The sequence below is a fragment of the Sceloporus occidentalis genome, unplaced genomic scaffold (assembly GCF_023333645.1).
Source record: "Sceloporus occidentalis isolate IW3139 unplaced genomic scaffold, rSceOcc1.0.p SCAF_3, whole genome shotgun sequence".
In the NCBI taxonomy this organism is placed as follows: Eukaryota; Metazoa; Chordata; class Lepidosauria; order Squamata; family Phrynosomatidae; genus Sceloporus; species Sceloporus occidentalis.
Genome location: NW_028316983.1, coordinates 205,184,349 through 205,210,835, shown reverse-complemented (window position 1 = coordinate 205,210,835; position 26,487 = coordinate 205,184,349). Strand labels below are relative to the sequence as shown.

Here is a 26,487-nt window from a genome sequence, read left to right as displayed (position 1 = left end):
AGTTCCCAGGAGCCTCATAATCCTATCATTTGCCATTAATGTAATCATCTTTCCACCATGGGAATAAATGTATATGAGGGAGTAGTGAGATTCAAGCGAACTAGCATCTAGGATGCTAATCTGGATTAGTTAAATAGAATTAATTTCTCCCCCAAGAATGAAGCTATAACTGCTGGTTTGCCTACATGGGGAAAAATGCTGAACTCACCCCAGTCAGTGCTGGCAGTCATGACATATGGCTACTTCTGGGGTGATACTATTCGGTTTGGCCCTCGCTCCAATTTTGCTCCAAACTATGCAAAGTCAGGGGAAAGCCTGGTGTTTCCCAGAAATCCCAGATGTGCTTTTTGCATGTGGGCAGTTGGATCGGGTCCAACTCAGCCTGATCTATTGTCCACATGTCAAGGGCCACACCACCAGCCTTCCCTGCACTGAACAACACAGGGAATGGAGAATGGCCTGTTTTGGAGCAGGCAATTCCTAAACCCTTTTACAATTTTGTCCCTTATCATATTCTTAGCCATATTCCACTTAACTAATTATCCATGTCAATTTCATCTGAGGAATTTTACAACTCTACTAGTCTTCTGTATAACAGGCATTCAAGGGATTCAACCTTAAGTAATTCTTAACTGCATTAATTACATAATCGGTTGGGAGTGCTTTGATTGTGGGTTCCAGTGTGGCAGGGGATTGGACAGGTTGGCCCTTGTGGTCTCTCCCAGCTCTACGATTCTATATGTAAGCACTTATCTCCTAGCCTTACCAGAATCAGCATTTTAGGGAGCCTTATCAGGAACTTTTCTTCAGAGGGCTACATGTAATTTTCGGTTCCTGCAGTGGAGTTGTGCTGAATAGCAGCCTAATGACATGGCTCTAGCTTAGCTCTTTTATTCTCTCCTGATGCCCACTTAGTGTATCAGTCAGAGGTTTACATGTTCTCTTTTTGTGCACTGCACTTGAATCTAGTGTGCACTCCACTTTTGGAATACACATGTTGATAGATATCTCTAATCTTACCAATTTGCAGGGTAACCTGATATCATTCTTTACAGTTTTTGCTTACAGGTTTTAAGGTAATATCTGGCAGTTTACCCGGGCTTCAAATCTACACAAGCTTTCCCCTTTCTTTTATTTTAAGACCAAAAATAGGCAGACACTATTATGAATAGTAGGCTCTATATTCTTCCATCTATAGGTTTTATCAGGTTATCTGTCCTTATGTAATGATATATAAACATTTTAAAAGTATACACAAAATTTATTTGGCCTTTAATGCTATATTGTTTGGCTTGGCCCCATGATATGTAGATTCTTCAGCCCCTTGAAAGAAGAAAAAGAATAGAATGATAATAAAGTTTTGGGATTATTTTATTTTCCCTCTGCTTTGTGTAATCAAATGTGTCTGAAAATAGGATAAAAATATAAGCTGCATTCAGTTTTTGGCTGGTATTAGGCAGTCCTCACCTGTCCACTCCCCAGTTCACACTATTTCACTGTTCACCCTATATATACTTCTGCATGGCATATTCTTGAGGGCTGCCTGAGAAGGAAGGGTCAGGAAAGTTCATGTTTCTAGACTGAACTGGGTAAGACTTTTGCACATGGGCCCTCCAGAATGCCCCCCCCCCCCCAAAGATTTGGCACAAATGGTTTTTTTTCCAATCCTGGAGGCTCTAAAAGCAGTGGTTTCCTATTATTGGCTGTGTAAATTTACAGCGCTTTATAAATAAAGGTTAATAATAATAATAATATTAAATCAGGGTACAGCCCAAGTTTATTCTTAGGCCAAATTTGGGCCTCCAGACGATTAGAGGTCGCCCTACATATGTTAGATCAGTTGTACGGTTCTAAATGTAAACCTATTAACAATAAAATAGCCATTCACATTAAATTCATATAGAATAGCTACTCCTCCCCTCCTCCATTTTTCCTGACAGTAAACAGATCCATAGAATTGTATGTATAAAGGACACTCTTTATTTGAAATAATCCAGTAAGTACTAGCTACATGTACGAAAGACTTTCAGCAATGTTAAGGAATATAAATTAAATTAATACTTTTTTTGTAAATCTTTTATATCTGACATATAAATTAAATAAATTAGAAGAAAATGTGTTTTAAAGTACAAGAATTGTCAGAATAATAATCACGTATCTCTCCTTCTTTATACTCTTTAAAGCTATTATATACTTATATCCAAAAGCTAAGGAAGAGATGTCTGATTTCACAAGGCTTTCCTGCTAACTAGTCATTGATACACAGTTTTTAAACACAGTTATTTATTGAGATTCTTGGCAGCAGAGATTTTAGTAGAGGTGAGTACACATGAATGCACATGCAATGTGTTATACTGCCTTGTTTTAAAAACAGAGAAAGTAACTGGGCCAGATTCCTGCATTCCACAGAAGGTATGGGCATGCAAGATTCACTTTGTTTTTCACTCCATCCCAAAATCCATTGACTGAGACCTAGTGCAAAAGGCATACACTAAGAACAAAAGGATACTACAGCAGGAATTTGTATCAGAAACATAGAGCTCACAGTCCTTCTGAGTTCCTACATGCAAAATGGTTACCCAAAGTATTCATAATTTCTATGCAGGTGGCCCTCAGTATCCACAGATAAGGATTTAAACATCCACAGCTTGGGGGGAAAAATCCAAAGAGATAACATTTATTTTGCCATTTTGTATAAGGGGTAACATTTTACTACACCACTGTATTTAATGGGACTTGAATATCCATGGATATTGGTATCTACAGGGGGTCCTGGAACCAAGCCACAGCAGATACCACTGTAATATGATTTGGAGAGGATGCAGATCAAGGGGCCTTTTGATTTCTGTCCTTGTTAAATCATTGAGAGTTGGAATCCTTGCTGATTTGGAACAAATAATGTACTAGTGGGATCTACCTTTTGCCCATTCCTGTTCTAGAGAATGCAAGAGTTCCTTAGATGTTTGTCATGGTTCATTGATAGGAAGATGAACAGTAGAAAAGGATAAGTGTTTTACAGAAAGACTATCATTACTGAGATGCTGATTACTGGCTACGTGCTAAGAGCTTTCTTGCACTTGGTGCTCTTCAGATGTGTTGAAAGGCACCTCTGCTCAGTCCCAGCAAGCATGGCCAAAGACTATGATGTGTAAAGATTATGGGAGCCATGGTCCAACATGTTCAGAAGTTACCAAGTTGTGGGAGCCTGTGCCAAAAGTATACAGTGCAGTTATGAGTCAACGGTGAGGCATGGCTGTTGCCTCAGGTGAACTAAATGTTTGCCTTCTGGAAAACTGGGTCTCAAATTTTGGTCTTGCTGGTGTTTTGGACTTCAGCTCCCCAATGCCCGAGAACCAGGCTTAGAACAAATCAAAGAATCTTCTGTAATTTTCAAGGGCTCCTCAGCCAAATAAATTCAATGGGAAAGCTTCCCTGAAAGCAGTGTTTGAAAGCTACTTACTTAGATATATCATTTTCAAGAATAGAACTGCACAATACATTTGCTTGATTGTACTGCAAATGACACACGAGAATTGGTTGTTAGGACTACAAAAACTCCTCTAAGCCTTCTCCTAATGAATCCAGATCAGTCAGGACAGAATAATAAAATATTGGGGTGATGTGTGATCACACATTCAAATCTGTTAACACATTCACTGGCTATTCAAAAATATGTAAAAAAGAAAAAAATATATAAACTGAGTTGTTTGTGTAGTTTGTGGTCCTGTACATTTTCTTCTCTGTAAGTCCAGCAAATATTATTTCCTTGGGTGAATATGACCTGCCCTGCATTCACTAGCAGATAAACACAATAGTATTATGTAGTTCCTTTGTAAAAGGAACTGGTGTCCCACAGGAGCAAGGCTGAGGCTTGTCAGTCTGCCTCAAAGGCACCATTGGTGGCCCCCAGATATTCCGACTTCTTTTTATGCTTCATCCATATTTTTCGCAGGAGGCTTGGTGTGCCATACAAAGTGCTGCCAGTCAAGGGTAAAGAGGCCTCATTTCCTTGAACTGCGCTTATGTTGTCTTCAGTATTTTTCCGTGAGAGACTTCCATGCCTGAAGGTGAAAATTGGATAGGTTCAACATTGCAAATTTCCTCAAATATAATTAATTAATTAATTAATTAATTAATTACAGCACATTTACTATTTTGGCACGTGATATAGTAAAATACTAAACAATATTTTATGTGAGCTTTTTGTGGAAATACTGGTTTTTAAAATCACATTCAAAAACCATCCTGAATATACTAAGTATAAGAAGGCCTTTTTCAACAGGGCCAGGTCTTTGCAGTGGAAAGAGCTAAACCAAACAGTATGCAAGGTCAGTGTAGACCAGTGATGGTGAACCTTTTACAGACCGAGTGCCCAAACTGCAACCCAGACCCCACTTATTTACTGCAAAGTGCCATGTCCCTCTGGCTTTCTAGTAAGAAACTCTGGCAAACTCTGTGCTAGGGCAACAGCATGTGTGCCCACAGAGAGGGCTCTGAGTGCCACCTCTGGCACGGGTGCCATAGGTTCGCCATCATTGGTGTAGACCAACCCCCACAACATGCACACACATTTTCACATAAAACACCACACCACTACCTCCATGCATAATTTAGCCTGGATGTATAACAGGAGGTTTCTCAAGCTGAATTGCTGTGGGATGCAGGTGTATTTCAACAGTGACAGTAGGAAGGTCTGCTAATATCTTGCAGGCTGTCAGTTCCCTGTCCTGATTGTATTCTGTTGTTGTTATTGTTATTTAAATGAATAAATAAATAAAACTGTTTATTGACATGTTAGTATACTTTTGTTTTTTATTTATATAGCACTGTCAGTATACATGGTGGTTTGCAAAAAGTGTACAATCTACTAAAAAAAGGAGTATGAGAAAAGAAAGGGGGAATATAATCTAGATATGCATACTCTGAATGTACAAATTACAGTGGGCCTGCCATATGAGCAGACTGTCCATCCGTGGACTTGAGTGTTTGTGGATCACACTGCCCTGTTGTTGTCAATGGCGATGTCTCCATGTAGCCACACACAATTGCAACCTACTGACTGTAATCTGGCTTGAACTCATACATTTTTTTCTCATCTGTGGGTGGAAGGGGGACCAAATTTGCCCCTATGGGAAGGGCATCCTTTATATACAAAATTGGAAGGATAAAATTAAACCAGAGTTCCAAAGACTTAAGAAAGAAATTTTATACAGAAATTTAAAAACAGTAATTAAAAGAGTGGGTTTTTGAGAAGATGATTCAAGAGCAGGGAGCAGCAAGAGAGAGAGAATAAAGCTGAACAAAGGAGCAAAAAACCCATAGGTTGGGTAAGAAACAGTGGCTGAGATGCACATATAGTTGGTCTTCCATATTTGCACATTCTTAATCCATAGATTCAACCATCCACAGCTTGAAAATATTCAAAAATATATGTAAGTTCCAAAAAACAAACCTTGGTTTTGCCATTTTATATAAGGGACACTATTTTACTGTGTCATTGAATTTGATGGAACTTGAGCATCAAAAGATTTTGGTATCCATGGGGGATCCTAGAACCAAACCTCAGTGGGTACCAAGGACCCATAGTACAATGATGGAGCTCTGCCATAGCAGTTACAGTTGATGATGCCACCTCACCCCTGCAAATCTTCCGTTGCAGCCTAGCAGTGCCCCAACTGAAGCATTTCCAAATTAATGGAGATGGGGTGCTTGGAAATGACATCTGCAGCAACCCTAAAGGCTTGGAAAACACTGTAGGTCATTTGGGTGGCAATGGTTGGGGTGGGGACTGACCAAAACTAACAGTTTGGCGGGCTGCACGTAGCCTGCAAGCTATACTTTATTCTGTATTCTGTCCACCCCTGTTTCAGGCCTTTCTTAAGAAGTTTTATTTAAAAAATCTGGAAAATGTATCTCTTGTAGAAATATTGGGTATCTGTATTATGCAAGCCACAGTAGGGTTAGTACAATATAAAGCTGTAGTAGGAAACTGATTAATTATTCAGGATGCATGGTATCCTATATTCATTGTCTCAGGAAATCCATTTTCGGATAAGTAAAGAGATAGACAAAAGAAGCTGACGTTGGATACAAAAACCCTGAAAGGCTGGCTCTAATGCTTTGGAGTAAGCTAGTATCCATAGCCAAGCTTGGAGCTGCATGGCTACTCCCTTCCCAAACAAAGGGAACAAAGAGACTAACTAGCTTCTTGAAGAAGGGTAACTGACCTAAACAGGCAAGAAAGCAAAAGGCTTGACTAACTGGACCAAAGAAAGATAAACATTGTCTGTTTTTCCTCTTCCGCTACTCATTTTGTGCAAACAATCATGCCTCTTTGATTCTGGGATCTATTAAACATCATAACTGGAAGTTAGTTATGGTGTTTAGGAGATTTATTTTTCAAATACCCCTTTAGGTTATTTTAATAAAGGCCCCAACACATTGGGGTTGAGCTGAAACACAGTGCTTTTATCTTGGAATAAACCAAATATACTTATTTTTTTCTTTTTATGTCTTATGACAGACCTGGATTCTCTAGGGCAGGGGTAGGCAACCTGCGGCCCGCGGGCCGGATGCGGCCCGGCAAGGCCTTGGGACCGGCCCAAGCCCGGTCCTGCCACCGATTGCCGCTGGGGCCTTTGGGGGGCAATTGTCTTTAGAAGCCTCAGAAACATGCATTTATATTAACATTTTTTAAAAAATTAGCACATTTTTTCGTGTGTCCTCCATTTTTTAAAAAAAAGTGTCTTCCATTTGAAAATTTTGTCCTACATTTGTCCTGGTTTATTTATATATTTAATTTTTTTAAAAAATATTTAATTATTTATTTATTGGCTTCGGCCTCCCAGTTGTCTGAGGGACAGCAACCCGGCCCCCGGCTCAAAAAGGTTGCCTACCCCTGCTCTAGGGTTTCAAGGCTGGAGTCTTTCTAGAGTTTCATGTGATTTAATCTGATACTTTTGCTTGCAGAGCAATGCTCTGCCATTGAGCTATGGCCTGTAAATAAGTAAAACAGACTTATTTGCAGTTTAACATCTTTCTTTCTGTATCGGTGATTCTTATCCTGAGCCCCATGCTATCGATCCTCATGAGCTTTGTTGCCCAATTAGTAACTGCATTGAGATCAGAGGAATGTATAATGAAAAGAAACTTACTGTTCTGAAAAAATGCTGTTCTTTGCTGCTGGTTCTGCGGTTGCAATCCATTTTGCATGGTGATTTGATTTTGGGGATGCCTGAGGCTGCTGAATTATATGAGAATCCAGTATGTTAATAACTGACATACAATCACCATAATCAGGTACAATTAAACGTATTAAACAAACATGGTTATTGGCTTTCTAGCAGAAAAAAGAATGCTGACATTATACTGAGGACTGGCTCTGATAGTTTAGGTCTGAACTACCTGTTTTAAATTTATTGTAATTGTTATGTTAGCTGCTTTCAGTTACTTCATACAAGTGGGATTTTTTTAAAAGTTAATAAAATGAGTAAAGGTCATAGAAAGTGTGGTGTCAGGAGTTTGTGAAACTATACATCATTGCATCATTTTGTATCATTGCAAAAGCATCATTGTAAGAAGATTAAGGACATGAAATTAAATTTTACATGAAACACACAAGGCCTGTGTAACAATTGTGATTTACATATCTTACAAATGTATGTGGCTTTATATTACGTCTTACTTACCAAAGTCTTTGCATCTGATTGATTATTGCTACAGCTGAATGACCGTTGTTTAGAAATTCCTGCTGCAATGCATAATACAAAGGAGAAAAGTAATTATTAATATGTTTCTATACATAAATTGCATAGTGTTATATAGAGAAGTATAACACCACTATACAAGCTGCTAATGCCATTCCCCTCATTCTTGTGTGTCTGTGGAATGAGAGGTCAGAGGGATAAATCCCATTTTAAGTCCTATCTAGAGTAGATCAGTTGAAATCAATAAGACTTAAGTAGTGATAAATCAGTTCATTTTGGTGGGTCTACTTTAGTTTCTGCTAAAACCAGATTTAACTCTGAACTGGAGGTGAACATTGGGCAAATAGGGGATGTTGCTCTCTTGTCTCTTTCCTTGTTAGATATTAGGGTTGCCAAATCAGTATTTCAAAAGACAGGCAATATTAAAAAAGTTCTTTTTGGAGACTGTGATGATTAGGCTCTGCTTCTGTAGGTCAAAGTTTGGAAAAGTTTAGTCAAAGGCTTTCATGTCTGGCATCCATAGTTTTTTGTGGGTTTTTCGGGTTGTGTGGCCATGTTCCGGAAGAGTTTCTTCCTGATGTTTTGTCAGCATCTGTGGCTGGCATCTTCAGAGAAATGAAGATGCCAGCCACAGATGCTGGTGAAACGTCAGGAATAAACTCTTCTAGAACATGGCCACATAGCCCGAAAAACCCACAAAAAACTTTGGAAAAGTTATTATTTTGGATTACAACTGCCAGACTCCCTAACCAGCTTGGAATTTGTGGTGCAGGCTCTGCTGTAGGTAAATATGCCTTCCTAAATTATTCCCACATTAATTAATTTAATGAGATCGTTTTTATGTGGAGAAAAAACTCCAAAAAACTTTCATGGCCAACACTGATGTTTTCAAACAGACAATTTTCATGGAAATGAAAAGTTGTTCTGGTTTGCTCATACAATATTTTGATCAGTTGATCATAATAAATCTACTCATACAATAGTGAATGAGTTAGGTTAGTTGCCCGAAAGACAATTTTTGTTTAACAGGGCCACCCTTCTGAATAATTAATGAATCTGTGTATTGAAGGAAGTGCTGTTTGGGACTTACTGTATGTTGCAGTGCACCTGGTAGGACTGGAGAAGAATGCTTGCTGTCCATTCTGCAGATGGCTGAAATCTTGCCCACCTTCATTTTTGCAGAAGACTTGAATGAGATCCCTTTGGTGAGATGGCAACTCTTCTGTTCTTGGGGGATGGTAGTCAGATACTGCTACCACCTAAGGGAAGGTGATGAAATTGTTTCATTACATATTGGTCAGAGTTCTGTCAGAGACATAAACATGCATAAGTCATACTATGCATGCAGAGCCAAAAAGTCACCATTGTGCAACAGATGTACTCTGCTTCTAGTGATGGAAGCAGGGTTGTGCAGATAGTATGTTCATCTGTGCCTTGTTTTTGAAGATTCCATATTGTATATTGCATATTGTGGTTGTGCATCATATAATGTGCATTGCCCAATGACACCTAATTGTTCACATGTGTTTGCAATATTTTTAATTGACATGAGGATTGAATGTGCTTACATACCATGATTCTGTGTGGAGATATTTACATCATGCTGAGGGGATGTTAGATTGTAGTCATTATTTACCAGATGCAGATTTGGACAGGGGTGGGGAATATTAGGCTCTGGGGCTAATTTGGCCCTCTCAGTGTGGCCCTATGGGATTATTCAAATAGTAATGCTCTCTTCCTCATGATATCTAATGTCTTCTCCCTCTTCTAAATATTGAAATGACTCCTCTAAGCCACAGTTAGTGGCAGTAAGAGCTTTAAGCTAAAATAGGCTTATATATTTGGTACCAGCCTTTTGCCTAACTCATCTCTAGAATATGTTCCCAAGAAGTTAAATGAATCTGAATTTGCCCCTTGATCTGAAAACATTTCCCACACTTCACTTAGGGAAGACTTTTCCTATCATAAAATTCTGATTTCATCTTCAAAACCAAAAGGCATTGTGTAGTTATTCCATCTTAATGGATCCTTTATAGATTTTCTCCATTAAGAAAAAAAAAAAGATGGAAGAAATAGACAACAGAGGATGACAAAAGGAAATGATCCTTATGTGAAGCCTCCATAAAATTCAGTGAGCAAGGCAGATCGCGGACATGATAAATGCCTCATCTGGCATTTCACCCAGTGTCCAGTACAAATAACCTGCAGATGACAGTGTAAGGTTTTTAATGCTGCTATCTTTTATCATAAAAAAAAAGAACTGGAAGTATTATCATATGATTTTAATGGAATATATGCTAATAACAATAATTCTGATCTCATGTTTAAAATAAAATAAAAAACATAGGCAGAGAGTGATGGCATATTCTGCTGAGCCTAGAGCCTGGTGCATTTTGGCAAATTATATCATTGTTTTGCATATAGCTATGGGACATAGCCATATGCTTCTCTGATTCCCTCTGCTGCTGCTACATTATTCTTTCATACATGTTTTCTTAATTTTCCAACAGTAGTCTTTCTTAGAAGAATGAGACCAAATTTCTTGATGTATATGAGGGACTAAAACCATTGTTGTATTAAGACAGATGAGTTATGTAGGTCAGGAAACCAAGCCAATAGTAGCACCATTTAGACCCAAACAAGATTGGAGGCTTCTCTAGGTCATTATGAACAGGCAAGGTAAATCGCTGGGATTATCTTGAAATCACTTTTCTTTTCTAATTGTGTCAGAAAAGCTACTGCGACTTTGTTATTTTTGTATTATTATTCAAAAGCAAACAAACTGAGAAACCAGCGTGAATAAGCAGGAAATGAAAAATGCTGTGTACTATGCATCCATATACTGCAAAAAACAAAACAAAACAAAAACTATTAGACAAAAACCCAGTTTTATTTCCAGAACTATATATCTGTGTCACTCTGATGATGATGATGATGATGATGATGATGATGATGATGATGATTATGCATCATCAAAGGATGAGCATGTACATCACTGGAAATTTTCAGAGTAAGATTCAATCCAGCAGAACAAAGTATGTATAAATTAAACTGTGTTCATAAATTTAATTTAAGTTCACATATTGTTTTCTTAAAAACACATATCACAGGCAAGGTAAATATCATGATAACACAACTAATGAATTAGAGATTGGCATGCTTGTGGTTATCAGTTAATTACTTCCCAATAAATATTCACATACAGAAATTTTCTTTCTGTATGATTGCTGTCAGGAAATGGTTAACACGAGGGCATCTGAGGTTAATTCTCAGGGGTGTAGTCATATGATTGAGAAGCACTTAACACTATCCTGGCACATTCAATGCACTATTGCTGTTAAAGACTCTGGCAGGTTTCCACAAGGCCTGCTATTTTTGCCTTGTCTGGGATTAAATAAATACATTTACTAAGATTACCAGGGTGGAAGACCTCATGGTATCTCAGGCAGAATAGCAGTGCTAACAAGAAGTAAAGGAGCCAACTTTTTACACTGTAGAAAAACATTGTTTTTCAGAACCTTCTTCTCACATAGGTTTTTACTGTATACTGGAATGACATAGGAGTTTATCAGACAAGGGAAATTGGAAGTATAATCCAATGGCAATCCGAAGGCAATCATGGGGTTTAATGTTATTGTGTGATAGACTACCACACGCATTTCGGGCAATGGGAGGTCAGTCTGAATGCAATCATGGGGTTTCACGTTATTATTATTATTATTATTATTATTATTATTATTATTAACCTTTATTTATAAAGCGCTGTAAATTTACACAGCGCTGTACATACAATCTTTTTAATTGGACGGTTCCCTGCCCTCATGGCTTACAATCTAAAAAGACATGACACAGAAGGAGAAGGGAGTGGTGGTGGGGAAGGGGCCTGTCTAGTAAGATAATACATATGAAATACATAGCAATACAGCAAATGATTCAATAAAACAGACAACAAAAGAACATCAAATAGCAAGTGAGAATTATGCAATGCCTGGGAATGCTTCTCTGAACAGGATGGTCTTCAACTCCGTTTTGAAGCTGGTTAAAGAAGTGATGGTCCTTGCTCGCAGGGGAAGAAGGTTCCAGGAGTGAGGGGCAGCAAGTGAAAAGGGGCGAATCCGGGATGGGGCAGAGGAAATCCTGGGCTGGGACAGCAGACCTTGACTACCAGAACGGAGGGCCCTGGTGGGAAGGTGAGGAGAAAGAAGGTCTGATAAGTAAGGAGGGGCCAGTCCATGGAGGGCTTTAAATGTCGACAGCAGGAGCTTATACTGAATGTGGAAAGGGAGGGGGAGCCAGTGAAGGGATGCCAACACAGGGGAGATGTGGTCAGAGAGGTGGGTGGATGTGATAATGCATGCAGCTGATTGCTGGACAGAAATTAAAGGACGGAGGTGAGAGAGAGGAAGCCCAGCCAGGAGGATGTTGCAGTAATCGAGTCGTGAGATCACTAGGACATGGACCAGGATCTTGGCAGTAGAGGCGGAGAGATATGGTCAGATTTTGGCAATATTGTAGAAAAAGAATCTACAAGCCTTGGCTGTGGTCTGGATCTGAGGGATACACGACAGAGAAGAGTCAAAGATAAAACCAAGACTGCGGGCTTGCTGGACTGGTTGAATAGAAATGTTGTCCACAGAGACAGAAAAGGAGTGTTGAAGGGTGGGCTTAGGAGGAAAGACAAGAAGCTCCGTCTTGGACATGTTGAGCTTCAAACGCCGATGGCGCATCCACTGTGAGACGGCTGTGAGGCAAGACGAGACTTGCTGTTCAAGCATTGGAGAAAGGTCAGGGGTGGAAAGATATAACTGGGTGTCATCGACATAGAGATGGTAGGAAAAACCAAAAGAGCTGATGAGTTTTCCTAAGGACAGTGTGTAGAGAGAAAACAGAAGGGGACCCAGAACAGAGCCCTGGGGAACTCCAACAGATAAGGGAACAGGAGAAGAAGTCTGACCTCCTGCAACCACTGCAAAAGATCTGCCAGACAAATAAGATCGAAACCAGTCGAGAACAGAGTCTGAGAACCCAAGGTCAGAAAGTATATCCACATTACTGCGTGATAGACTACCAGACACAATTTCGAGCAATGCCAAGCTATTTTCAGGCAATGGGAAGTCAGTTCGAATGCAATTTGAATTCACATAAATTTGCTGAATTAGAGAATTCACGTGAATGCGTTCTGGTCCCACTTTCTTTTCATTTCCTCCCATGTGATAAACTCCATATATATTACTGGGGGAAAAAGGAATTGAACAATTCTGTTTTCAGGTATCCCAGAGGGATACTATAACATTGAAATAAGTTTAATAAAATTATTTCAAAACGGTGTTTATAAAAACGTTGTGTTTTTCCTTCTTTAGTGATGCCCATTGGAATATGTACTTGTATATACTGCTGTTTAAAATCCAAAGGGATAGTTTCATGTGAGGGGAATGGTTTTAAATGTTCTGATATACAACATTTGCAGGTGGAAGAATTTAGGACCATTTCTCCTGCCCATGAATACCTTCTTACCAGTAGCCCAAGTTCCCAAATTTGTCTTAAGAAAGGAAGTATGAGGGGTTTGTAATATCTATGAGCGATTATGTACAACAATTACATAAGTTCCAAATTCTTCTTGCTTTTCTCAGACATTTTAAACATAAAATATGAAGTGGTTCTGAGTTCTCCAAATAGGTTTCAAACTAATTGTTCAAAATATTTTGAAGATTTTTTTTGTTTACGCCAGTTGTGCATGCTATTTATGAATCATATTAGCTCTCCTTTGGACAAGTACACGTCAGTTTCACACTACAGCCTTGGAAGACGTGTATTTAATATTCATAGACAAGAAACAGCCTCCTTAATAAATGAATGCAAGTATAGTCATGTTGACTATTAAACAAAATACAAATCGCTGGCACAGTTGCTAGGTCAAACAGAAGTGCCAAAATACAAAACACACCGGCTTTTGAAACTCTCTTTGAAAGTTAGAAAATTATTTGTACCTTTTGCTTGATCTAATAAAGATATCACAAATTTACATTTTAAGAATCAATGTTGTTAGTGGTTTGAGCGCTGGACCAGGGAGAATATGGTTCAAATCCTTGCTCAGGTAATGGAAACTTCTGGGTCACCTTAGGCAAGTCCCATTCTCTACGTCTGAGACCAAGGCTATGGCAAACTCACTCTGAATAAATCTTGTCAAGAAAACACCATGATAAATTCATTTTAGGATTGTCATATGTTGACAATGACTTGAAGGCTTACAACAAATGTGTATTTTGTATTCCATAAACACTGTTTTTCTTACCTTTTTTGATAGGATGCACTGTGCACTTTTGGTTTTTCTTCGGACTGGGCTACATGCTGCAAGAAGAATGGAAATATTGTCAATGGGAAGTTCAGAGGTTGTTCAAATTCCCTTTAATGACAAGACAGGCCCAGTATGAACTCTCAGCATCCTTCAGGTAGCTGTGGCTTGGAAGTTTTGTAAATGCAAGTTTGGAAGACTTACTTTTTTGGACTACAGACCCCAGAGTGTGCTGACACTTTCCATGGTCCTCTTTCCTATTTATTTATAAGCATTCTAGTTAGACTGATTGGCTGAATCTGGGAGCTACAAATAATTCCCACAGTGTCCCAAAGTGATGCTATCTGAGAATCTGAAATCAATTACATTAAAATGGCAGCTGGCAGCTGTGTGGCACATAGACTGGAACGTTGCTTCTGCTAGAATCATACAGGAAGAGGGACCTACTGGAATAATAAACCCACCATGGGGTTCTTTGCAAAGGTACCCCTCAAACCTGGAGCCACTGGCATCACTAGGGTGTGTGTGTTGGTGTGGCCCATACTAAGTGACACCCAATCGGGCTGTCCTCCCACTGGTGGGGGGAAGGGGCAAGTATCCCCTCACCTTACTTCCCTGCAGCACCAGTGATTTATCATGAGACTGATGACACCATGGGGAAGATCAAGGCCAAAGTCACCTAGTCCTGTTCCCCCACTGTGGTGGCGGTTCCTCACAAGGAGACCATCACCACCATGGGAAGGACAAGGCTGAGAGCACTCAGCCTTGCTTCCCCACCATGGTGGCGGTCTCCTTATGAGGAGGCCACCACCACAGTGGTGACGGAGAAATGGTGAGCATGGCCTTTTGCCCCCTACACCGGAGGACACCAGGGCTGGCAATGCCACTGCCTGGAGCTAGTACTGTATGGATAGAAGCCATGGTGTTTAGAATAGATGAGGTTGCTCCCTCTCTGCCCCATAAGAAATGATGTTTGGAAGACATTCTGAAACTTGACTTCACGAAAGGCTCCCCTCCTTTTCTAGGAGTCCTGGTGGCGCACAGGAGCCCTGGTGGCACAGTGGTTAAATGCTTGTACTGCAGCCACTCATTCACAAACCATACAGTTGCGAGTTCAATACCAGTAAAAGGGCTCAAGCTCAACTCAGGCTTGCATCCTTCCAAGGTCGTTAAAATCAGTACCCAGATTGTTGGGGGCAATTAGCTTACACATTGTAAACCGCTTAGGGAGTGCTTAAGTGCACTGATAAGCAGTATAGAAATGTATTTGTTATTGCTATTGCTTTTTTATTTATTTAAATATTTCAATTGAACCCTATGTCAAAAGATCTTTGAGTACATACATATAAAATCAATACAAAAAAGTTAAAATAATGTAAGATACTAAAAATACTTTTAAAAGAATAAAACATATTAATACATTAATGAGTTAAAACATGTTTAACAAGTTAAAACCATTTGATTAAGGTCTGTGTTTTCACCTGGGGCCTAAATGAAACTACCGTTGGTGCCAATCAGGCCTTGAAGGAGAGGGTGTTCCACAGTTGAGGTGCCATGGCTGAAAAGGCCCTTTCCCACATCTTCACACAGTGCATTGACCTCACTGGTGGGACACAGAAGAGGGCCCCCATATGTCATCCTTCAAATATTTCTTTTAAAAAGGCTGGTGGGTTATATAGTAACTAAATAAATACAAAATTTAAATTATAATCATGTATGAATAATACCCCTTATACAAATAATCAGCATTAGGACAGTTCAAATTCAGAACTAATTTAGTTAAGACTCAGGAAAGTAAAAGGGGTTTTAGTGAATACAGCCTCTGGTGGGATAGCACTCTTCATGGATGGAACACTATCATGAAGAAGACTATGGCTAGAATCCTCTTGGTGACAGATGCCTATGGCCTGTTACAGACTGCCAAAATAAAACTGCTTCGGGTCTCTTTGGAGGTATGCTATTTAAAGGATGCATGGGTCCTAAAAGTCCGGAGGTTGCACCAAAGCCACACTCCGTTCCTAAGCACCGGAGTGCAGCTTTGGTGCAGCTTCTGGATTCTTAGGATGCATGCATCATTTAAATAGCATACCTCCAAAGAGACCCGAAGCAGCTTTATTTTGGCAGTCTGTAACAGGCCTATGTAACCCTCTTTTACACCCTGTATGCATTTTTCTTTATGATATTTTGGAAGGAGGTGTCTTGTTACCTCCTTGTGCCAAGTGACCAGGTGTTCTCCTTTTCTCAGATGTGTCCTATATTTCAACCTTCTATCTAGGAAGAATTCCAAAATGTTCTCCATTCTGAACATGACTAAGAAACATGAATTTATATTTCTATAAATGTTTTTAGCTTTTATTTTGTAATGCCCTATATTTTTCTTGAATGTTCTACATCTTGTCCTCCTTTGCAGTTAGGACATCTGGTCATCCTTTCCTTTTGCAATGCTACACAATGTTCCCCACCCTGAGTATGCAACAACAGGCCCAGATCCATTCCCTCTAGCCACTCATTAGCTTTAGGACAGCATCCAGGTGTGTTCCAGCTGCCCTCCTGCACCCAGGAAAGGAGGAGCAACCTTATGTGGGCATGGAGGATATTCTGTTGCAAATGCAAGGAAATACAGCAAGTACCTGGGCAAGCCTCCACGGCAAACAAGTGGCTGAGGAGTTGAAGCTGCCCTGTTGTTCTTCACATAGTAGCAAGGAGGGAGCTACCTCTATCCCCACAGAAAAGTGGTAAAGAAGGAGCTACCTTCATTCCTACAGATGATGTCATTAAGTACATTGGTGAAGACTTGTGCTCCATTAGTGTGTCTACTGGATCTTGGACAATATGTTTGGTTGCAACCTCTGCACATCATTCAGTATGAACATCTGGAGAAGAGCTTCCAATAATGACTACTGCTTATGGGCAGATTGATGTAGGGGTTAGTAACAGTGGCATACCTAGTATTTTTGACACCCGTATTTGTAATACCCTCTTCCTCTCTTCAACAACCTTTTCCAGGTCTGGTGAAGCTGATTCACTTTTCTGTCTAGTCTACAGACCTGATGGATCCAGAAGAAAGCCCTTTCCCACCAGTGGTTCCTGGTTGGAGTGGGATACTGCTGCTGTCACCTGGCAGCTCCTTCCAGGCCTGGTGGAGCTGCTGGCTGGGTGAAAAGGGGAGTCAACTTGCTTACCCACCCAGCCAACTAACCCACTTGACCCACAAGGCAGCCCTTTCTGAGCAGTGGCCACCAGTGGGAGTGGGCTGCTGCTACTGCCCAGCAACCTTTTCTCTGCTCAGCCAGCAGCCCCACCAGGCCTGGAAGGAGCTGCCAGGTGGCAGCAGCACTCCATTCCTATTGTTCACAGATAATCGATGGTAGAGGCATCATGGCTAGAAGAGGGGGTGGACAGGGGTCTCTTGGGACAGACAGGAATTACTGTCCCACTCTTGCCCCCAGAGGTGTCGCCCAGTGCTATCTAAATTTCCCGCACCCTCCTAGTGATACCCTGGTTAGCAATTCTTTGAAAACCCTGGACACAAATAACAGAAGGCTTTAAAGGTCAATATCAGCATTTTAAATCTTGTCCAGAAGCAAGCAATAAAGGCTTTAAAGGTCAATGTCAGCATTTTAAATCTTGCTCAGCAACAGACTGGGGGCCTATGGATCTGGGTTAGCAAAGTATGTTCCAGCCAGCTGGTCCCAGTCAGCAATTTCTTTGCTATTTTCTGAACTACTGTATCTGCCATTTTTAAGGCGAGCTTCAAAGGCCACTTCACATATATATTAATGTGTTATGTAGTGTTAATAATGCTATAGTTCCTAGAGTATGGCTAAGTAACCATGGTAAGCTTAAAAAATATCTCACTGTTTTACCATCAGCAATACTGAAAAGGAATAAAATAACGTTGTTGTTGTTGCCACTATCAAGACAAGCCAGTGCACATGGGAAAAGTCAAGAGAGGACTTGCTCACTAGCTCTCAGTTGCATTATCATTGCCAGTATTTGCACCTAGGTCTTTTTCTCATTATGTTGCATTGGCTTTTCAACTCTGTTGTCTCATGTAGGACGTAGTAAAAGATATCAATGAATTTAAGGACAAATACTGTTTTAAATAAAGATGTGTGTCTTCTACCTCTGAATTTGATTGTCTAGTGTTAAATATACAGATTATAATTTTTGTTTTCTATGTTATGAGTGTCCATCAAGGAGAGTGATAGAAAGAGAGAGAGAGAGAGGAAGTGAAGTCCCCTTCTGTGCGAACCATTATAAATAATGCCACAAAAACATTTCTTAGATTTTTGTGGGACTTTCATTTCAAAAAATTACACACACAGTTGCCCCTCCTAACTTGTGGGGGATCCTTTCCAGACCCCCCCCCCCCCGCAAGTTAGGAGACTCGCAGATAATCAAGCCCTATTGAAATGAATGGGGCGCACTCCTGCGCGTAAGCATTAGGGCATGCACCGCGGGTCATCAAGTCTGCCAATTTCAAGACTTGGAGGGGCGACTGTATATATATTCTAAAAAGCAAACCTTGATTTAGCCATTTTATATAAGGGATACCATTTTACTACACCATGGCATTTAATGGGATTTGAGCATCAACAGATTTTGGTATCCAAGGGAGTCCTGGAACCAACAACCAACGAGCAGCAGGCTTACACTTAGACAAACTGAACAAAAAGGGAACAACAAGGGATATGTATAATAACTAGACTATGTCTATTCACAAGATATATATATCCAGATACATAATTACAAGACACATCAATAATAGCCAATATATATCTAAAGAGTGAAGTGGTAACAGTCCAAGTACACAATGTTGCTGCAGCAACATTGTGTACTTGGACTGTTACCACTTCACTCTTTAGATATATATTGGCTATTATTGATGTGTCTTGTAATTATGTATCTGGATATATATATCTTGTGAATAGACATAGTCTAGTTATTATACATATCCCTTGTTGTTCCCTTTTTGTTCAGTCCTGGAACCAACCCCAGCAGATACCAAGGGCCCACAGTGTGTCCCTTATTTGGTACATTATGAAGGAGGTATTCATTACCTTTTTCTGCAATACCTGGTAGATGTAAAGAGATGGAGTATGTTTTGTATTTAATTTTATACTTATTTAACTTGTGCAGTATTCTTTTACTTGCTTATTGTATTTATATTGCTTATCATGTTTGTTTAAGTATTAGTTATGTGATCGGGAAGGGGTTATTTTGTATTTTGTATTTTATTCTACTTTCTTTTTATTGTATTTCTCTTATTGCTGTTAGCAGCCTGGATTCTCTTTGATTGGGTGGGATACAAATAAATCTCTATTATTATTATTATTATTATTATTATTATTATTATTGAGCCTGCTGCCATAATTTACTGGCAGGAAGAGAGGAGAAGGTACCCAAGATGTAGCAGGAAGAAGAAAGCTAACTTGCTTGCCCAGATCTCTTGGTAGTCACTGGAGATCCAGGCTGATGATCTCAGCACTCTTTCTGTGGTTGCAAATTGTAGCCAAATACTGCTTGGTTGCCTTCCCACCAGCCAGTAAATGGTGGTGGCAGTGGGATCAGGCTCCTTAGAACCAACTTCTGGGGGAAGAAGGGATATGAAACTGAATTGATGTAGCATTATGCTATATGATGCTGTATGATGTAGGATCATTGACAGTGTTTCCACCTACTACCTACCTGTTATAGGAGGGATGGACAGTTGCACTGAGGGGTAGGGGAGTCTGTGGAAATCTGCAGTGTCCAAAATTTGGCCACACATTTGACCAAAAGTGACCAGAAAAGACTTTTAATTGTAACACACTGGTCCGCTATACAGAATGTTGGGGAAGGTAGCAATTGGGAGGATTTTTACTTAACCTGCCATTCCTGGTGGCCTCTGGGAGCAAGAACTAAACATTTCAAGGCATTTTTTCCCTTAAAAAAACATGATTAGGTGGGAGTGTAAAGATTTTTTTTAGGGGGGGGAACAATTGGACGCTTTGAAAGCTCAAAAAAGTGGAGGCTTGCACGTTGTTTGCTGCAACCCCTTTTTTTGTAGACTACAAGCAGATTTTCTTCTCTCCCGCCTTATAGCAAGGATTGGCAACTTGTAGCATTCAAGCTGTCATTGGACTACAGCTCCCAGCAGCTCCAGAAAGCATGACAAGTTATGAGGGACAATGAAAGAATTGCAGACTAACAACATTGGGGTGGGAGCATTAGGATGCTGCTGGGCTCATTCATAAACAATGGCTTTTCTGGTTTCGTTGGAAAATTATGATGAAAATTTCAACAAATGTTCATTCACATTGCGGGGGGGGGGGCGGGGGCGGGTTATGATGATATTTAAAATCAGTTTAGGACAGTTCCCATCCCCAAGAATTCAGGTTGCTTTCGTCAATAAAATTACTACAAATAGTTAAACAATCCTGTAACAATAGCTAATATCTAGAAAGTAATAAACAAACAAAATCTAGCAAGGGCCTCTTATTAGTCATAGAAGAGAAGCACTGAAAGCAAAACACCAGTGCTTTGTTTTATATGCCTACCTAAAGTAAACCTATGTATGCTTTTCTTCTGTTATGCAATTTATTTGTTGGGGTCCATAGTAGAAAGAAGAGGAGGAGGCTGAAAAATCATTTACATTCTGTATTTTACTAATGCAATTTTAATTACATTAAGGATGCTTCAGATTAAACAGCCACGAGTGCCTTATAAATATGCATCTGGCATATTTTCATTTTGTCCATTGTAATCCCTCTAGCTGAAACGTTGTTATGTCTGCAGGAAGAGAAAGCAGCAAATTGTTGGACCAAAAGGGAAGAAAGGAACTGTGTGAATAGTTTCCTAATAGACGTAACACCTTCTCAAATGGGCATTTCAAAGGAACAGCTGGCCATTGAGATGTGGGCCAGACTGATTCCCCCTCCACATCATCTTGAATTAAGGACTGCTTTATATTGAAGCACACAAATGATTCATCAGCCACTAACTACACTTAGAAGATGATTTCGTTTGTTTGGACACATTCTTGCACTTTGGCCTGAATGTCTGAGCATGTGAAAAGTCCCCTTTTGAACAAAGCTCCTTTGTGTAGATATAAACCCATCACAATAGCATTATAAATAAAAACTTGCATGCAAAGTGCAGAAGCATTAAATACTGTATCTTTGGAGAGCTGGAATGTCTTTATATTCTTCTGTTCTAACTGGCTGGCAACTAGTTATGATAAATTTATGGTGGTGGCCAGCAATTTTGATTGCCATTTGTCAAAATTAGTCAGATTACTGAAAGATACTGCCTGACATCCTGCACTGCAGTTGCAATTCTGTAATCTTGAGTTAGGGATCTGTAACTTTTATGTATTAGCTAGGCTATATATTTACAATCATGGCAGTATTGCCACAATGATAAATGCCTCCTGAAACTCACCAAGGAGCCACTCCAAGTGATGGAGGTCTGCAGTGCAGTTGAGTGGGATGCTTCAGGTTGATGCGGCCAGCCCCTCCATTATTCAGATTAGTTCCCCGGAGTTTAAGGTGAATTCTGGGTGTCAGTTCCTTAGGTAATTCATAGCTATGTTTACATAGTTATAAATGTGATGTGGGATCTCAGCCACAATTATAATTATAATTTATGTTGTCTCCAGTACCAGATGTGGTGTGCCTTTCTGAATACTAGTTTTGGGGAATAGAAGCAGAATGGTACAGCTCTTGCACTCATGTCTTGCTTCTCATAGTAGTAGCCATCTGGAGAAAATACCCTTTGATCTGATCTTGCTCTTATGTTCTCATCAGTCCTATCTATATATCCAAAGTTTGGGCCAATAGTCTCACACAGTGCTGCTCAGATCAGGTATGATTAATTTTTGGCTCTCCAGATGCTGTTCAACTGCATCTCACCAATGCCTCCCTAGACTGATCAGAGCTGATGAGAATGGCAATGCAACTATTTCTGGAGTGCCACTGGTTTTCCACCCCTGTCCCAAGTAAACATATGAAAGATTGAACATGTGACATTATTTATCTGAAGAATTTGTGGCAGGTCATTTTGGGAGAGGCAGTAGAAATGAGCTTGTTGGGAATTTGGAATACAGTTCCTGTCTATACAATGTTATTATGATTTGTAATATACTGATGCCCCATGTAGTGATGCTACACACTAAATTAAATATGCTAAAGGCACCACATCCTGTCTTGGAAACTAAGCAGGGTCAACCCTGGTTAGTACTTGGATAGGAGACCACCAAGAAATATTAAGTGCTGCAAGCTATATTGCAGGGGAAGGAACTGGCAAGGCTACCTCTGTATATATCTTACCTAAAACTCAATGAAATTCATGTGGTTGTCATAAGTCAACAGGTGACCTGAAGCCCCCACCCCACCCCCCACAATATATATATAGGCAGATTCCAGGAGCACCTTTAACACTAACCAGGAAAAACAAATTTCTAACTGAGTCCACTTCATCAGATGCAGCAGTGTCAGATGAAGTGGACTGTAGTCTACAAAAACCTCCTTTCCCCCAAAGTCCTGCTGGATTATTTTCTTTCTTTTTATGCTAAAATGAACTTATATAACTACAACTCTTTGAATACTATTACACATGTAGTTATAGTAGAGTCTCTGAGTTCAAGATTGGGCTGCTATATTTTTAACAGATGTATAAGAGAGGGAATTTCAATATAGTGGGGCCTTGGTATTGGCTGGGGTTTGGTTTCAGAATCCCCCATGGATACTGAAATCCATGGATGCTCAAGTCCAGTTAAATGCAGTAGCATAGTAAAATAGTATTCCTTATATAAAATGGCAAAATCAAGGTTTGCTTTTTGGAATATTTTCAAGCCATGGATTCTTCAATCCACAAATAAAGAATCCATGGATAAGGAGGACCAACTATAGATGTGGCTTGAGATGCTATAGGGCTGCAGGGCTGAGACAAAATACCTCTTCTTCTGCACAACAGCTCCAACTGACCTCTCTTCTATGGAGTCATCTTAACTCAAGTTGAAAGTGCTACCTTAAGACATTTTGCTGCTCACGGTAAAGATTAAGATTAGTTTCTTACAAGTCCCCCAAATTCCATATACAGACAAATTCCACATATAGACAAAATGGATGGGCAATGGATTTTCTCTGTCATTTTCTCTGGAAAGTCACGTGATTGAGGTGAAGATTTTTACACATATCACAATTAAAAATAACCAGGGAATAACTAGCAACAAATCATTAATGGGATTTCCCCATGAATGATTTGTTTCTGATTATTCTCTGGTTATTCCTGGGAAAAGTCCTCTTTAATTGGTTTGTTTTTTATTGTATTTTTATTGTACTTCCACTGTTGTTAGCCGCCCGGATGCCTCATTGATTGGGTGGGATACAAATACATTTATTATTATTATTATTATTATTATTATTATTACGATGTCATGTGAAAATCTTCACAATGACCTCATGACTTTCCTGGGAAAATGACCGTTTAAACCCCCAATTTTCCTGGTGTGATAAAGTCCTTTCAAATACTAGCTTCTGTTGTCAGTCTGTATTCATGGTGGGCACCTTCTCACCCATTCCCCAGCTGCACACCTTTACCCATGTGATAAACAGAGAAATTCATCTGAGAAGAGCTTTTCTCACCATACTGTCTTCAGGCCAGTAAAAGTTTGACCTGTTGAAGTTCTGCCTTTTGTACCACCTTTAAAGGCATAGGTACCATATCAGGGGGAAAAGAAATGTGCAGTGTGAAAGAATGTCTAGTTTTCTGAGCTGGGCTTGGGAAACAGAATTGTTTGGGTGATGCTGTGGCATGAATGGGACAAAAAAAATTCCCTTTCACTTTAAATTATATTTTTGAAAAACAACAACAAAAATTTCCTTGCTTAACTCTGGGTGGAGAAAAGTGATCAACAAAGATGTGCTGGATGAGAAGGTGCTCCTAATATTTATCTGTATTACATTAATTCTGGACAATAAAGTTGGGGTGTATCTGAGGGGTAGGACCTTGATTGGTGGCAGGCTTGCTTGTGCTCTTTTTTCCTCTTTATCTACAGTGAAAGAGTAATGGAACAGGAAGCAAGTCTTTGGGCAATTGAAAAGAACAATCTGACCATGGAAATTTGTTTCAATAAATGAGTGTATGTGTGACAAACATATTCTTATCACGAAGCCGATAATAACAATATTGCCATTAATCATTTTTGGGAAAGCACAACTGAGTTTAGATGGCATTGTTCACCACAAAGAGCTTCCCATGCTTAATCTATTCCTTATGAAAAACCATTGTTCTCATGAATGTGTATTGATTTTTGTCTGACTTGTTCTCTCTGTGACAGACTAGTACTAAGGTTAAGTATACAATCAGTCCCAGAAAAGAACATGCATTTGAGAACTGTCTCTGCTTTGATCTAGTGGGTCATGACTTAATAAAACCATTTTTCCTTTATATGACAAATAACTGGGATCTCATCTTCTCTAACCTTAACATTACGTCCAGTCATCTTAATTGGTGGTTTAGCAACAAAGGTTCAGCAAATTAGGTACACTGCCTATGCATAGTTTTTTGCTCTGGAAATACTTCCCTCAGTTTATGTATCTTGGCATCTGTCTGCAGTTTCTCCAAGAGGAGTAAAAAAAAATCAGAGATCACTACACAGCAAGTACAAGTATACAAGCATCTGAACTGATCATGCTGAAGGTTTGTTCCAAACATGCCAGTTCAAGAAAAGCCCCAGCCCTCCCTCAACAGCAATAGCTGTTTGACGGGTACTCACATTTGGAAGAAATCACAGTGAAAACTTCTAAATTTTCATCACTGCAGCTGTAAATCTGGTGCATTTTTCACTTCTCTCTTCTGGCTGCCTATCGGCTTCATGCAACTGCTCTGAACTTCTAGTAAATAGGTTTCACTAATCCCATCTGGCTCTGTGATCATTGTCCAGGTCCACAAAGGACAGACTGATGCTGTGATCTCATCTCATTCCATATTCTTCATTGCAACATTTTCTACACCCGTCTGGCTTTGTATGAATTCTGCTCACGTTGGGGTTTGATTTTGCCCTTCCTTCAAACCACTGCCATGCTAAGTAACATTTTATTTGCATAGCACCTCTAGTTACCATATGATTTCCTGACACCCTCAAGAATATTAAGGGGCAAACTGAAGGAATGTTGACTGGTAGTATATAGATGGGGAATTATGAAATAAGGTTTTTTTTTTTTTGAGGAACTGAACTGGGTATTATTTTATAATATTTATTTTTTTTTCCAGCTCATTTTTAATTTTCAAAATCAAAGCATAGGTGTTCCCCTTCTAAAAATAATAACAAAGAAAAATACATTAGGATATGGATGATAAAAGCATATTTTGCTCTCAATGGTCTTTTGTTTTACCAGCCAGTGGGATAAGGTAGCCTTTTAGCACAGAGATCAACATTTTCAAATATAGATGCTTGTCCTTCTCTAAGCAGTCAAACCTACATTTAGCTCTTTTAATAGGTGGCCTGGTTTGCTGAGGTGTTGATCTCCTGCTAAAAACAACAAGACATCAGCTGTAATTCTGCACTCACTTACTGAAGAGTAAGTAAGGACCACTGAAGCAAATGCAAATTCCATTCCTCCTCTTTCCATTCCTCCTCTATCCACTCATCTTGGATAGTCATGATCCTAAAATGTTATTAATTTGGGGGATTGAGATGGATTTTGCATCTTCATCACCAAAATGTTACAGTGAAGAGAGTATTAGAAATATCCCATATATTATAATTTTTCTGGAGAAGGATTGTTAATGGTTGAGAAGTTGCAATGTAAGTTCAACTTATCCATTTGAAGTCATATAGAATTAAAAACAGGTTTCATCTGATGTTATGAGAAATGGCCATACAGGAATGCTCACAGTTTTGTATCAGAACTGATACCATGGAACCATAATGTTCAATCGCTGCTCTGATTCACTAGAATGTTCGATGAGTTCAATATTTGATGAATTAGGCTGAGCCAGACAAAAGCAGTTGTTACACAAGAGGCTTGAAACAAAACAAAAGGAAAATTAGCACAATATTTGCATCACTTGACCTTCGTATAGGGCAGTTTTCAAACTGTCCCATGGCACCCAATCTATTACGGTGGATGGGACGAAAAACTGTTGTTGTAGAAAACACTGGAGTATTGAAAATGTTCAGAGAACAATCAATACAATCAGCCCAGAGTTCAATTAGTTTTTGATTTATTGTGCCACATGTTCTGCTTGTATGACTGATGCTATTAACATCAGACTCGGCTGGTTTGTTCATCTGTCTCTGTCCAGTTCCTCCCAAGCACAAGCACACTAAACAGATGGGGAATTTCATGGCTACAAATGGAATTGTTTATCCTTCTATTGTTCTTCTGTCAAGCAATCAAACCAAATCCATTACCAACCAATAAAAAGATCAGTGCATCTTCTATTCAGCAGTGAGCAGTGCGGAGGAGGTGAGGCAATGGGGATTTAAAGCTTTTAAAA

At 39.5% G+C, this 26,487-nt stretch overlaps 1 protein-coding gene across 2 annotated transcripts; it reads right to left on the bottom strand.

Moving 5' to 3' along the window:
* Positions 1-3,714: 3,714 nt before the first annotated feature.
* On the bottom strand, positions 3,715-24,918 carry VXN (vexin). Of its 2 annotated transcripts, none has more exons than XM_089518894.1 (6): positions 24,761-24,918; positions 13,999-14,054; positions 8,797-8,965; positions 7,689-7,750; positions 7,155-7,243; positions 3,715-4,061 (listed from the first exon to the last, which is right to left on the bottom strand). In XM_089518894.1, the coding sequence occupies exons 1-6, from the start codon at positions 24,822-24,824 to the stop codon at positions 3,875-3,877; spliced, it is 627 nt and encodes a 208-aa protein (XP_089375020.1). In that variant the 5' UTR covers positions 24,825-24,918; the 3' UTR covers positions 3,715-3,874. The 2 variants fall into 2 exon arrangements, with proteins under 2 accessions (XP_089375020.1, XP_089375021.1); XM_089518895.1 differs by having other exon boundaries at positions 7,689-7,747.
* Between the last annotated feature and the right edge of the window lie 1,569 nt (positions 24,919-26,487).